Here is a 13,439-nt window from a genome sequence, read left to right as displayed (position 1 = left end):
AATTGTTTTTGTTTTGAACGTTAATCCACTGAAACTCATTAAGATTTACAAACAATAAAATTAAAATAAAATACATTTATGTCAATTTAATGTTCAGTATTTTTATATGACAGCAAATTACACAAATTATTCCAGGACAAACACTTTTTCTTCCCATGCAGAAACATCATTTATCCCGTTCTTGCTAACAACGTGTCAAATTATCGGTCATCCTTTAAGAACACAACCAAACTGGTACATTTTCTTAAAGGTGAATATTCCCTTCATTTAGAATGCATAGAAAATGTGTCTGTGTCTTTTGGAAAATTAAACTTTTTCTATCACTAAGGCTGTTATAGGATAACTATCATGAATCCAATACTTCTCACTACTTCCGCCCACGTCTTCCTTAATGTGCACTCATGCTGCTGCTCAGCGCTATTTATTTATTTCACTGCTACAGATCCTGCCTCCTGTGCTGGGATTGGCTTATAGTTAATATTCACAAGCAGATGCTTATGGCTTTAAGTGCCAACCAGGGTTGCGAGGGTTACTTTACAAATATATTCCGTTACAGTTACAAATTACTTCATCAAAAATGTAATCAGTAACGTAATCCAAGTATCACAATATGAAAGTAATGTAATCTGATTCTTTTGGATTACTTCAAGGTCACATATGTAAATAAAGTCAAGAGAAAAGTAATATGATCTAAAATACTTTGATTTAACGCTTATTCCATCCATCTATCTATTTTCTATAATGCTTATCCTACTGGGTCATGGGGAACCTAGAGCCTATCCCAGGGAGCATGGGGCTCAAGGCGGGGGACATCCTGGACGGGCTGCCAATCTGTCACAGGGCACAATCACACACATCCATTCATACACTACGGACACTTTGGACATGCTAATCAGCCTACCTATGCCTGTCTTTGGACTGGGGGAGGAAACCGGAGTACCCATAAGAAACCCTCACAGCACGGGGAGAACATGCAAACTCTGCACACACAGAGCAGCGGCGGGAATCGAACCCCCAACTCTGGTGGTGTGAGGCGAACGTGCTAACCACTAAGCCAAATAAAATTAATTAATTAATTAATAAAAGATCACTGTCCCTTTAACATTAAATCATAAAATACATATTCTGGTTTAAAAAGGAATTACAGTGAGGGGTAAAAGCAATGCAAACATGTGCACACATGATGCAGTATTAGACCATAAGCACATCATAATGAAACTAAAGTCGAATCCCGGACATTTTCTCAAATTTAGACACTTTCTTAAGGTCAGAAAAAGAGGACATGTCCAGGAAAAAGAGGATGCATGTTCTAACAAAACAAAAGCATTACAGAGAACAATTTGTATTAATTTCTACCAAATGAACTTTGCTCAAAATGTATTTGCGCATGCACCAGGAGGTTGCTCATGTGAGCCACGACTGGTAAGAGAGAACCAGAACCATAATCAAGCAGCTGTCTATATTGTGTTATGTCAAAAGATTAATTTCTTTGGGTTTGAACGAAAAAAATTGTAATCTTGATAGTATTCTCATTTTTTACAAAATGTATCTGTAATCAGATTACTTTGTTTTTTGACGTAACTGTAACAGATTACAGTTACCAGTTTTTGTATCCTGATTACGTAACGCGGTTACATGTATTCCATTACTCCCCAAACCTGGTGCCAAACAATCACTGTCCAGAACTTACCAGCATGTGGATAGAGCAAAATAGCTCCTTCCACCTCTACTCGGATTTTAGCGGAGTTCTGATTTATGGCTATAGAGTGCACTAGTTTGGAGTGACCCTTTGAGGGCAGTATTTAACCTGAAGACTGCCTTTTTCAGGCTAAAGGAGAAATCACAACAACATTAACACAAGCCTCATTAACCTGGTTGTCCATGAATGTGTTAAAGCTAGTGGCTTATTAAGAAGTTATGTCCAAAGATGCAGAAAGAGGCCACAGAAGATGATGTCTTAAAGCTGAGTTGGTTGGAGCCATCTGAAAAATGTCTCAATAAGGGGTCTTTTGGATAGATAAAGGGATCTTAGCTTCCTAAAAGAGTTCTATGTGATACCCTTTCAGAGGGAAATACTCCGTTGTAGAGTTCTATATGCATCCATGCGGAAGCTTTAAGGGATGCCACAGAGGGACAACTGAAAAACATTTAAGAATTCTACACTTGAGCTTTTATTTGTGGGGTATAGGGGCCACTGCTAAATTTTCTCACAGAGTTGAGGTTTTCTATTCTTTTCCCATCTGTAGAGTAATCTTACTTTAAGTTTCTTGTGTATGAACGCCCTAACGTTTCCTTTGGTTTGCCCCCCTGGGAACCCCTCTGGGTTTGATGTAGAACCCTGAACAAAGTTTTGTTTACGAAGGTTCCAAGAAGAACCACTTTAGAAAAATATAAACAGTCACCATGCAATAAACCCTTAAGGAACCATTTTCCTCTATGAGGGCAGCACATATATCTTGGTGTGCATGTGTCCTGAAGTATTGGAAAATACTTTTGCACTTCCCAATACTTTTACATGTATTATGCTCCAATACTTATGCATGTCTAGCTATTTCTTATATACTAAGATTAGGCTTGGAAAAGATCGTAGGAGTTGTTGCAGATGTTTTCTTTCTTGCTTATATTTTATGTTTGAAAGCATTGACTAGTATTATGACTATTTGTATCAGCATTGCTTTTTCTGATTCTGACTTCCTGCCATCCTTCACATGAACAAATTCCTGACTAAGGTGCTTGAGGACAGCAGTGGATTGCAGGCTCTGTTCAGCAAGGCTTTAGAGAGAAAAGCGATGATTTTTGCTGTGAGATACTTTTTACAAATTCTCGCTAATTAACAATTGATTTATCCTGTGAAATACATTTAATGCAGAATGTGAAATGAGGTACATTGGAAACCAGAGCTAAACAACTTCTGGTCTGTCAAAAAAATTTAATAATTAAAATTTAACAGCTTTACATAGGGCCTTATACCATGGTTGGTTTAATCCACACTGTAAAAAAAGAAAAGCTGTCTTAACTTAAAATTTCAAGACAGCTCGCTGCACAGCTTATCTGAGTTTACTCAACTTTTAACCAAAGTAGTTCACCTAAGTAATTTACTGAGTAAATTATAAATAAGGTCACATGTCTCCCAATTTGTATTGTTTTGTTCAGCTGATGGAGTTTTTATAGTTGAAAAAACTTTGAAAAAAAAGTAACTATAAAAACACCATCAGCTGAACAAAAGAGTACAAATTGGGAGACATGTGACCTTACTCAGTAATTTGAGTTAGGTGAACTACTTTGGTTAAAAGTTGAGTAAACGCAGAAAAGCTATGCAGCAAGTTTCCTTGAAATTTTAAGTTAAGTCAGCTTTTCTTTTGTACAGTGCCATTCACTTTATACAAAGTAATTTCTATCATTTTCATTTCCTTACACGTTTTATTGAAACTAATATATGATCTTCACTTACCTGGTTATTTTTAAGCAAAGTGATTGAGATTGGATGCAGTGTGTATTTCTGGACATTGGCACACTAATGGCTTTGCTCTTATTACCATAAACAGGGTGGGAGGTATTTTTTAGAGGTCCATGCCAGCCTTATATACTGTTAGCAACCAGTAACTGGGGTGTCAGTGATTCGCTTCCCTGAACCATTTCTCCATCAAGCAGGTAACACTGCCACAACATTTCATACAGGTGAGAGTAAAGTGCACTGCAATCTTTCCTCTGATTGTGCTTTATAATCCTCCTTTGCTAGAAAAACTCTACATGGCTTCTGCTCTTGCTGATGGATTGTTGGGCAATTAATGATGAGATGAGATTTCTTGGTGTATATGCTTGCTTTAACTTCAAGGCATCACGATGTTTTCTACGTTTTGTATCTGTATGCATAATGTACATAGAAGAACAAAGAAGTTTTAAGTGGTAAATATTTGGACCTTTGGCCACAGGAAAAATCGATGATGCTTAACTTTGGTTTTGAAGATCAAAGAGTTACCAGGATTACTGTTTAGCAATGATATTATGAACAATTGTATGATATATATATATATATATATATATATATATATATATATATATATATATATATATATATATATATATATATATATATATATATGTATATATATATATGTATGTATGGTATATATATGTGTGTGTGTATGTATGATATTGTATGTTTTGCTTGTATCTTTCTCATTTGTAAGTCGCTTTGGATAAAAGCGTCTGCTAAGTGAATAAATGTAATGTAATATATTTGCATAGCAGTTATACTGTATTAGGCATTCTCCCAATATTGCTATATTTCCTTTAGTCCCATGTTGCAGGACGGTATTAATTTAACATTATTTTGTGTCATATTTGTGCACACCTGCTGGTGTGTGCCTGACAGAAATGCCTTGTAATGATAAAGACCAGATTTGTTAGCTGGCATGCAGAGGCTTTCATGGAAACGTGAGAAGTTGTTCAATACTGTACTTTGTACTCAGGGAAGCTTCAAGAAGCACTTGAAACAGCAGACCTATGTCTGTAGCCCTGACTCAGCTGGTTTAGTAGATTTATGACATTGGCTCTGTGTATAGCATACTGATATCTGCCAAAATGAAAGGTCCGGAAAAAGTTGATGGGAATATGATAAGCTCTGACTTGATTAATATTAGCATACTGATGATGGTGGTAGGGGTTGGCTGGGTCAAATGCTCCTCTTGCAGCCTGTAGAGATTGTTCCAGAAGCTAAGACTGGACATTAGATATCAAAGGTTGAAACAGATTCGATGAGCTTCCATGAAGTTAGAGCATACTTGTGGGTGTAATGAAGATACATCAAGTGCATCTTAAATACTTCATCGCGTGTATTTCAGGTGGTATTAATGTTGGAAACATCTACTGGGTTTCTGGGGCAAGTCATAACATTCCGAGCAATTAAAGCATATAATTAGCTGTAATAGCCAATGTGAAGGACTACAAAAAAAGGATCTAGACAATTGTATTAAATACTTATAAATGCATTTTACACTGTAAATAAATATTAAGTAACTAAAATGCTTTTTCTGTATGTTTCCATAGAGGTAGAAAATAAAAAGAAGCAGCCAAGATGTCTGAGTATGTATTATTTCTTATTTATTTTTCCAAGTTGCCTCTTAATCTGCTTTTGTAATTATATACAGTATACTACATACAGTACCCTCCACTAATATTGGCACCCTTGGTAAATATGAGCAAAGAAGGCTGTGAAAAATTGTCTTTATTGTTTAACCTTTTGATCTTTTATTTAAAAAAAAATCACAAAAATAGTCTGCTCTCATGGATATGGATAGATAACAAAACACAGGTTTATCCAAAAAATATCTTTGTTAAATATATGTGTGCAACAATTATTGGAAAATTATATTTACCAAGGGTGCCAATGTGAGTAGATCACTGTATCTTATGTTCAATTTAGCACCCTAAAGAATTAGCTGTTGAAAACTTTAAAGAGTCTCTGTAGAATCCTACAAAAAAGGGTTTCTCTGTTAGAAAGGGTTCCTAAGTAAAAAAAAAAAAAAAGAAAAGAAAACCTAACAGCTGAGGATCCCTCTTTTATCAGCATATGTGCCAGTTGCTAATTTGTGCATACTGTGTCCAATATTTTACTCATATAGAAAAAAGATGACGTCAAGCCGCAAGCACAATCTCAAGGTAAAAAAAAATCTAATCTTTGTCCTCTTATAAATCCTCTCATAAAAAAACATATTTATAAAAAATATCAACACTGACTGCAGTGAACATATGATCAAACTGCATTTCCTTCCACACAGAGCTTGATGCTTTCGATAGCTAAGGGCATGCTGGAGAAAGAGGCTAAACAGACTGTGATTGACAAAGCTGCCTACATGGCACAGAATTGCCCTGACCTCTCCCTTCCACACTCAGTGCAGGAGCTGCAGGTACAGTACATCACATTCACTCTCTCACACTTAAGCAAGTCTAAACACATTCATACTAATGATGTTTATCATATTGTGATACCTGAAGACATCTTCCTGATTCATCTAATACACTTTTTAGTTGTGCTGATAGTTCGCTTACAAAGAACCAGCAAAAGCAGGGAGTCGTATTGTGGAAATTTTTTAATAATATATATTTCAAGCTATTTTTAGTTCAACATTTGTAAAATCTTAGTCATAACTAGTGAGTGTGGAGTTATAAGTGTTGTTAATAGAGTAAGAATGTAACGATTGGACAATTTGGACTTATGCATCAATCAAATTGAATCGGGGTAAAAATCATAAAACGAAAGACAGACAACTAGTGTTGAAAACGTAATTCTTATTTTTAAACTAATGTGTAAATAGGCTAGCAAGGTGATTTGCCTATTTACAAGGTGATACTTAAAAAGAATCCTTCTCTACATCATTGCATTCATGAATTAATGGTATGTTCACACCAGATTCTGAACAAAGTTGGTCACATATTGAATGAAGGCTACTAAATTAAAATCATATCATATCACAGCAGATTCAGTGCTATGGTAAAATGCCAAATTGTTGCCTTCAGAATCGAAATTGTGTTATAATGTGTGGAAGCCTGAGGATTACACATTGAATATATCAGCTAGTAATATCAATATCATCTTGTCATATTGCCCAACCTCAGCTCATCTGAAACCGTTTGATTTAACCTCTTAACTCCCAGAAGCTGTTGGTGGTGCAGATTTACATTCTTCACTCTTTATATTGTACATTTCTAATATTTTCACTGTAGTTACATATTAATTTATAGTAGTTTCTAAAAAGAAATTGCTCTAAGAAGAGTAACTGAATAAGAAGTTGGGTTTTAAAGGGTTAATGTAGATAGCTATTTATTTAATTGTTTTAACTGTAATTGTTTAGCTGAAGTGATTTCATTGATTACCTCTTATCTTTGTCCTTCCATCAGACTTTGTCATTATCAATTGCACCAAGAATGAATCCCCAAGATGTAATAAAAAAGAATAGCATACAAGGATGGTTTCATCTTTTGGTTGCGCTTAGAGTTAACTCTTACATTACACAAGCTGTCTATGCTTACCCTGAATGTCATTAGAACATTATGTATTACAGCTGTGGGATCAAGACAAGATTTGTGTAAGGGCACATAAATGAAAAAGAAAGAGATTTTCACCTAATAACCCGTCAACAAATATACCTTTTTATATATGTTCCTGTTAGCTGGGAAATGAGTGTAACAAAATATAGTTAATAGGTGAATCAAATAATTTATGTACAATATGTGGAATTATCACTGTGATGTGGTTGTAAGTAAAAACCTCTCGCTTCCAAAACCCTGAAGGGTAATTTTAAGGAAGAAACACAGAAGATATACACTTTCTTTGTGAAATCTTCTAATACAATCTGTCATTAGGATCTGTGCAAGAAGCTGCACCAGACCATCGACAAGGTTGATGAGGAGCGATATGACCTTCATTCCAAAGTCCAAAAAGGAGACAAAGAGGTATTTTAAGATTTTGATGTTCCTGAGCGTTTTGGTAACTTTGTTTGTATTGGTTTGAATCATTATTTGACCATGGGATGTTGTGTGGTTGCAGATTGAGGATCTTAAAATTAAGGTGATTGATCTGATTGGCAAGTTCAAGAAGCCAGCTCTGAGGAAGGTGCGCATGTCTGCTGATCAGATGCTTCAGGCTCTGCTCGGCTCTAAACACAAAGTGTCTCTGGACCTGAGAGCCAACCTGAAACAAGTGAAGAAGGAGGTCAAGGAAGAGGTGGGTTGTATAAGTAAAGCTGTGAATAAAAAAAACAGTTACATATCCTTCTCTGTTTTTGTGAGTGAGCAAGATGGAATTTATTACATTCTTCTGTGCTCCTGAAATGGTTTTATAATACCTTTATTTGATCATATTCTTTACCCAAACATATGCATTGTCGGTTTCACAGGCTACAGAGGTCGGTGACTGGCGTAAGAACGTTGAGGACAAGGCTGGCATGGGTGGCAGAAAGAAGATGTTTGAGGGAGAGGCCTAAATTTCTGGACATTGCTTTGTTTACTTGCTTTGAACACTCTCACCAGGGCAGTGTAGTGTTTCACCTCTTTGCAATAGTTGGACTGTTTATTCCAACTCTACCAATGCCTGTTGCTTACATTTGTTTCGTGCAGTATATTTGTTCTGAAGGGGAAATGTATGTTATTGCGCAACCACTACCATTAAATGAATGGATATGGACAACCCATTCCCATCATGCTTGTTTTGTATTAATTTTATTTTCATATTTCATGAAATGCCTCACATACTTTTTAGCTTTCTCTTGACCACTGGAGGTCACTAGAACTTCAACCATCTAATCTCACTCCTCTTTTTTAGTTACACTATAGGGTGTCCCAAAAGTCTCCATGCATAGTGGACTACAGTACGTACGTCAGCACCATGGTGGTTGTGCCTTCGTCAGTGGATGTTTGTGGACGTCCACTTCTCGGATGGTTGGCAACACTTCCAGACTTTTTTGAAGTTTGGTAACAGTGTCGTGTGTGATGTGCTTGCCATGTTTCCTGTGAAAGTCCAACACATCCTTGCGACAGCTTCCTGATCCAGCCATGAGAATGATTTCAATACATTCTTCTTTTGTCAAAACATTTCCCAATATGTATGGAGACTATTGGGACAGCATGTATCTTGGTTTGTCCCAACTGAGATTTTTCTCTTTTTTAATTTATTATTTTATTTTTCATTTTTCAGTATTTCACTCTGATCATGCATCTATTAAACCCCCAACTCTAATTTTTTGAGCAACAATCTTGATTTGATTTAGATGATTTTAGAAAAATTAAAATTGGAAGGTGGACTGTTTTTGTATGATGGACAAAACTTTTGATGCAGGCCCTGGTAAGCAACTTTAAATTAGTTTTATTAGATATATTTTTTTAATCTTTCAATTAAATTGAGAATTAATTATTGGGGCCCTTTTTACCTTTACACAATAGATATTATTAGGCATTATGATGCATTAAATACTATATTATTATATAATTGATTTTTAAAGATGGCATTTTCCCTTTAAACCTATTTTTTTTTTTTAAATATAAAACATATATACATGTATATTGAGCTTTCACTGTGTCGACTGTAGGTTAAGAAGGACCCAGCACTTGTCTCAGACCTCCTCAAGGCAAGGAAATTTATGAGGTCTGCCGAGTTTGTGCTGGAAGTATTTCAGGATCTTGATGGCCTATTGGCTTGGGGTGGAATCCACTTCCATAAAGAGGACTCTTGGGATCTGCTGAGCCATCAGAGGATCCCATATATATCCTATTTAACTTTTCCTTCTCTCTGTCGGCTTGCCAGTCTTTCCTGTCCTTTCGCCAAGTGTGTTCTGCCCTCACTCTCGTACATAGGTGAGCATTTTTCTCGTGAAATCTAGGTAATATGGATAAAACCACAACCCACCTTGTTGCTGAAAATATTTGAGGTTAAAGGAATAATACATGGGTATGTACATTATTTATATGAATAAAATAATATTACACTTATGGTAAGTGTCTTTCCTATTGCTTATAGCTTTGGATGTGGTAAAGGAAAGACTAAGTGTGTTGAATGAGAAGTTAATTGTTATACTGTATGAAGCCACAGTCTTGGCTTTAGTTGGTTTTAGGAACTGAGCCATCTCAATTAGTTTTTGGCTATACTCCTTATTGAACATAATTAGTTAATTGCATGCACTGGAAATGTTCATTTAACATTGAAATAATTAGCTCAGTCAATTATTGAAGAATTATTTATGACTTTATTATTCTTAATGTGACATTTGACAGGTAATTGCTTGCAGTGTTATTTGTGTGAAACTGACGTTGCATTGGCTTTCCTGCTGCTCAGTTATAATATACTATAATAGTAATAGTACTATAATACAATATAAAATAAAACTTCTCGATCCTGATCATCCACTTTGAGTTGTTGTTCACTTTGTGATAGACCCTTAAAACCGGCTACTGAAATGACATCATCTTGAGCTATAGATTTAAAAATATTTCTCAACTGAATATGATTCGATATTTTTTTTTTGTAATTATACAGCAGTTTATTGCACTCTGTGGTTTTTAAAGTGCTTCATAAAAATTTTTAATTCAAAAAAATTTAATTGAATAGTTGATCATATATTTCATTTCATAGCTACATTTTATTTTCTACTATTTATTGTATGCTTATATTTAATTCTCTTTTTAATAGATTTCATCATCTCTAATCATGCTATATTCAATGAAATCTTTATTAAAGTTAAGTTGACCTTTCCAATGAGCAGGCTGCATGTCACAGATGTTATCTGACACTGCTTCACTAAATTTAGCATCTGTCCTTTACAAAATCAGCCATTTACAAAATACAAGTGCAAGCCCATGCAGAGAATAATGGAGATTCTACAGAAAAAAATTCAGAGAACAGCACCAGTTTGAGAAAGTAAACCTTTGTAATGCATAATGTGACCCTTGACCCTGTAGATACTCTTGTCGGGTTTTTTTTTCTTTTTTTCCTGTTTGCAGGGTGTGAGCACAACAAACTGCCAAGATGTCAGAGTAAGTCTTGTAGCTGAATTTTACATATTATTTTCTGTCACAGTTAACATCAGCCACAGAATAGGTTGATTAATGATTGCAAATGTTTGTACACCCTTTAAAAAAATATTCTATAATGTGTATGTTCATGCTTTTCCTTAATAACCGCTTCTAACCTTTTTGCCTATAGCAACACACACACACACACACACACACACACACACACACACAGTCTTACACTGCTTTCTACAGATCCGGTCTGGAGACCATGGCCATGACAAAACTTTGACTTATGCTTTAGATTTAATTTATTTTTTACCTTCTTCAGTTTTTTCTTCTCCTTTTCTTACATTTCCTATTCTCTTTTTGTTGTTGTAAATGATTAGTAAAATAGAGGTACTTTTTCCTTCCTCATTCAGAATCCATGGGGTGTGCAAACTGTTGCACACATTTGTCAAGATTATGCAAATTTATAAGACTTGTATCCTGTATTAGATGACATAGTGCCATCACAAGTTTGATGAAAATAATATTACATCTTCCTTCCCTAACAGCAAAAAGATGACATCCAGTCGCCGGTATAACTTGAAGGTAAATCAGACTAAAATGAAATTATTCAAATATTTTTTATGAATGTGAAAATAAACCTTCATATTGAAACAAACTTAAGGTAATAAACAACCTTAAATCATTACTTCAAGCTTCATCTGTCCACATTTCTCTGTCTGTTCTTCAGAGCCTGCTGCTCTCCATTGCTGCTGGCTTGCTGGAGGCTGAAGCCAAACAGCTTGTGGCAGATAAGGAGTCTTACATGAATGAGCACTGCCCATCACTGAACCTTCCTAGCTCTGTGCAGGAGCTGCAGGTAGGAACTCAAGTACAAGCAGATGGAGCTGAACCTGACAAAGCCAAAAATGTATAAGAACCTTAGTCTAAGTACAGCAAACCAAGTGTACTTGTAAAATATAGCACAATAAAGGACAACCCCATAATAAAGACTAAATTCTGGTAAGATGCTTCAGGCTCTGCAAATCTTACTGCTCTTTAATGGCTTAAGTACATAAAAGCATGTAGCTTATTTTGATGAAATCTACAGTTATGCTGCACATTTCAGAGATTTGTTGTAAATACATTCAAAGTTCAGAGCATACAAACATCACTGAGCAGTAATATATATCTGTAGGTAATTACCAATATTAAACCCCATTGCATTAATTCATTGAACAATGTTGTGTTACAGAAAGATTAAAAAGAATCAAATATTTACATTTATTTATTTATCTGCTGTTTTATCCAAAGTGATAATCCAAGCATATAGCTGAGTAGAGGCTCTCTTTCAGTCCTGGGGTTGGAACGAAACCCTGTCTAGTATTACATTACTACATTATTATCTTCTAAACCTATTCTTTGTCCCATAGGACCTTTGCAAGAAGCTCCACCAGAACATTGAAAAGGTTGATGAGGAGAGATATGACTTGGAGGTCAAGGTTGCAAAGTCAAACAAAGAGGTAAGAACATAATTCAGCACATATAAACAACATACAAAACCTATGAGCTTTAAGCCTTGCTTTTAACATGACCTCTTCTGACAGATTGATGACCTGAAAATTAAAGTTCAGGATCTGAACTTTGAACTTGTATTTGGTTTGAATCATTATTTGACCATGGGATGTTGTGTGGTTGCAGATTGAGGATCTTAAAATTAAGGTGATTGATCTGATTGGCAAGTTCAAGAAGCCAGCTCTGAGGAAGGTGCGCATGTCTGCTGATCAGATGCTTCAGGCTCTGCTCGGCTCTAAACACAAGGTGTCTCTGGATCTGAGAGCCAACCTGAAACAAGTGAAGAAGGAGGTCAAGGAGGAGGTGGGTATAAAAGCAGGCTTCAAAGCAACATGTGATGACCATTTGTAGTGATATCACCTCATAGATATTCATTTTCTGGTGTGTTGGCTCTTGTTATTGCTCTAAAACACTTAATGAATTGTGTTAAATGTTTTCTGTTTTATTTTTTTACAGTCTGCAGAACAAGTTGGCGACTGGCGTAAGAACATTGAGGATAAGGCTGGTATGGACGGCAGGAAGAAGATGTTTGAGTCCGAGGCTTAAGAGGGAATAGTGATTATTGTCTGAAAGATCTTAATTTATCTCTGGCAGTTGTTCTGTAATCCCCCCACATACTGTTGTTTCAATAAAGGTGGCTTACTGGTAATTTTTCACATTTGTTTTTACACGTCATGTATACGATATTAAATACAGTGTATACAATGTACTGAAATATATATGTGCCCTTGTTTTTGCTCATGCATAAAGCAAATAAAAATGCTTTAAAAGAACACAAAACTTTGAAGGATATTAATAATAAAGGTAGATTTCCACAATATAATAATATAGGATCATAATATGGGGTGATTTTTAAGATTGCCTTAAAGATTGAGTTAGAGATAAATTGAATTCTTATAGTATAGTTTATCACATTCAATTAATTCACTGGAAAGTTAAAAAGGTAAACAGAGAACAAGAACAAACCCTATCTATCTATCTATCTATCTATCTATCTATCTATCTATCTATCTATCTATCTATCTTTCTTTTAATTAGAGACCGGACTTGGTCATGGTTAACATATGACTGCCAGTGATCCTCAAGTTTCGTGCTCGCAATGGGAGCACATATATTAAAATTGGAACAATCCTCAAGTCTAATACTTTACTTCTCCTACACTGTAAAACATGATATCCCCATTAAGTTTTGCGAGCGTATTTCTTCTCTTTAACTCCAATTGTCATGACAAGTTTTGGATATCAAACTCAAGTTTTTAAGTTTTCAAAAATGAAACTTAAAGTAATTCATTGTCTTGACTTTGAGTTGAAACAGAAGTTATCTTCAAGTTGAGATTACTCATATTTTTAAGGCAGCTTTTGTTTCTAAGTTTA

The 13,439-nt window shown here is 35.3% G+C and overlaps 2 protein-coding genes across 2 annotated transcripts; both read left to right on the top strand.

The window, feature by feature from the left end:
• Positions 1-3,605: 3,605 nt before the first annotated feature.
• LOC128618353 (troponin I, fast skeletal muscle-like) lies at positions 3,606-8,201 on the top strand. The gene is made up of 7 exons (XM_053641915.1): positions 3,606-3,678; positions 5,050-5,085; positions 5,625-5,661; positions 5,781-5,909; positions 7,366-7,455; positions 7,550-7,726; positions 7,899-8,201. The coding sequence occupies exons 2-7, from the start codon at positions 5,078-5,080 to the stop codon at positions 7,983-7,985; spliced, it is 528 nt and encodes a 175-aa protein (XP_053497890.1). The 5' UTR covers positions 3,606-3,678; positions 5,050-5,077; the 3' UTR covers positions 7,986-8,201.
• Positions 8,202-8,332: 131 nt separating this feature from the next.
• On the top strand, positions 8,333-12,828 carry LOC128618352 (troponin I, fast skeletal muscle-like). Its single transcript, XM_053641914.1, has 7 exons — positions 8,333-9,351; positions 10,495-10,527; positions 11,061-11,097; positions 11,243-11,371; positions 11,925-12,014; positions 12,193-12,369; positions 12,523-12,828. The coding sequence occupies exons 2-7, from the start codon at positions 10,520-10,522 to the stop codon at positions 12,610-12,612; spliced, it is 531 nt and encodes a 176-aa protein (XP_053497889.1). The 5' UTR covers positions 8,333-9,351; positions 10,495-10,519; the 3' UTR covers positions 12,613-12,828.
• Positions 12,829-13,439: the final 611 nt, after the last annotated feature.

Source organism: Ictalurus furcatus, chromosome 14 (genome assembly GCF_023375685.1).
Source record: "Ictalurus furcatus strain D&B chromosome 14, Billie_1.0, whole genome shotgun sequence".
NCBI classification, from domain to species: Eukaryota; Metazoa; Chordata; class Actinopteri; order Siluriformes; family Ictaluridae; genus Ictalurus; species Ictalurus furcatus.
The sequence above is the reverse complement of the archived record's forward strand: the minus strand, read 5'-3'. Positions and strand labels throughout refer to the sequence as shown.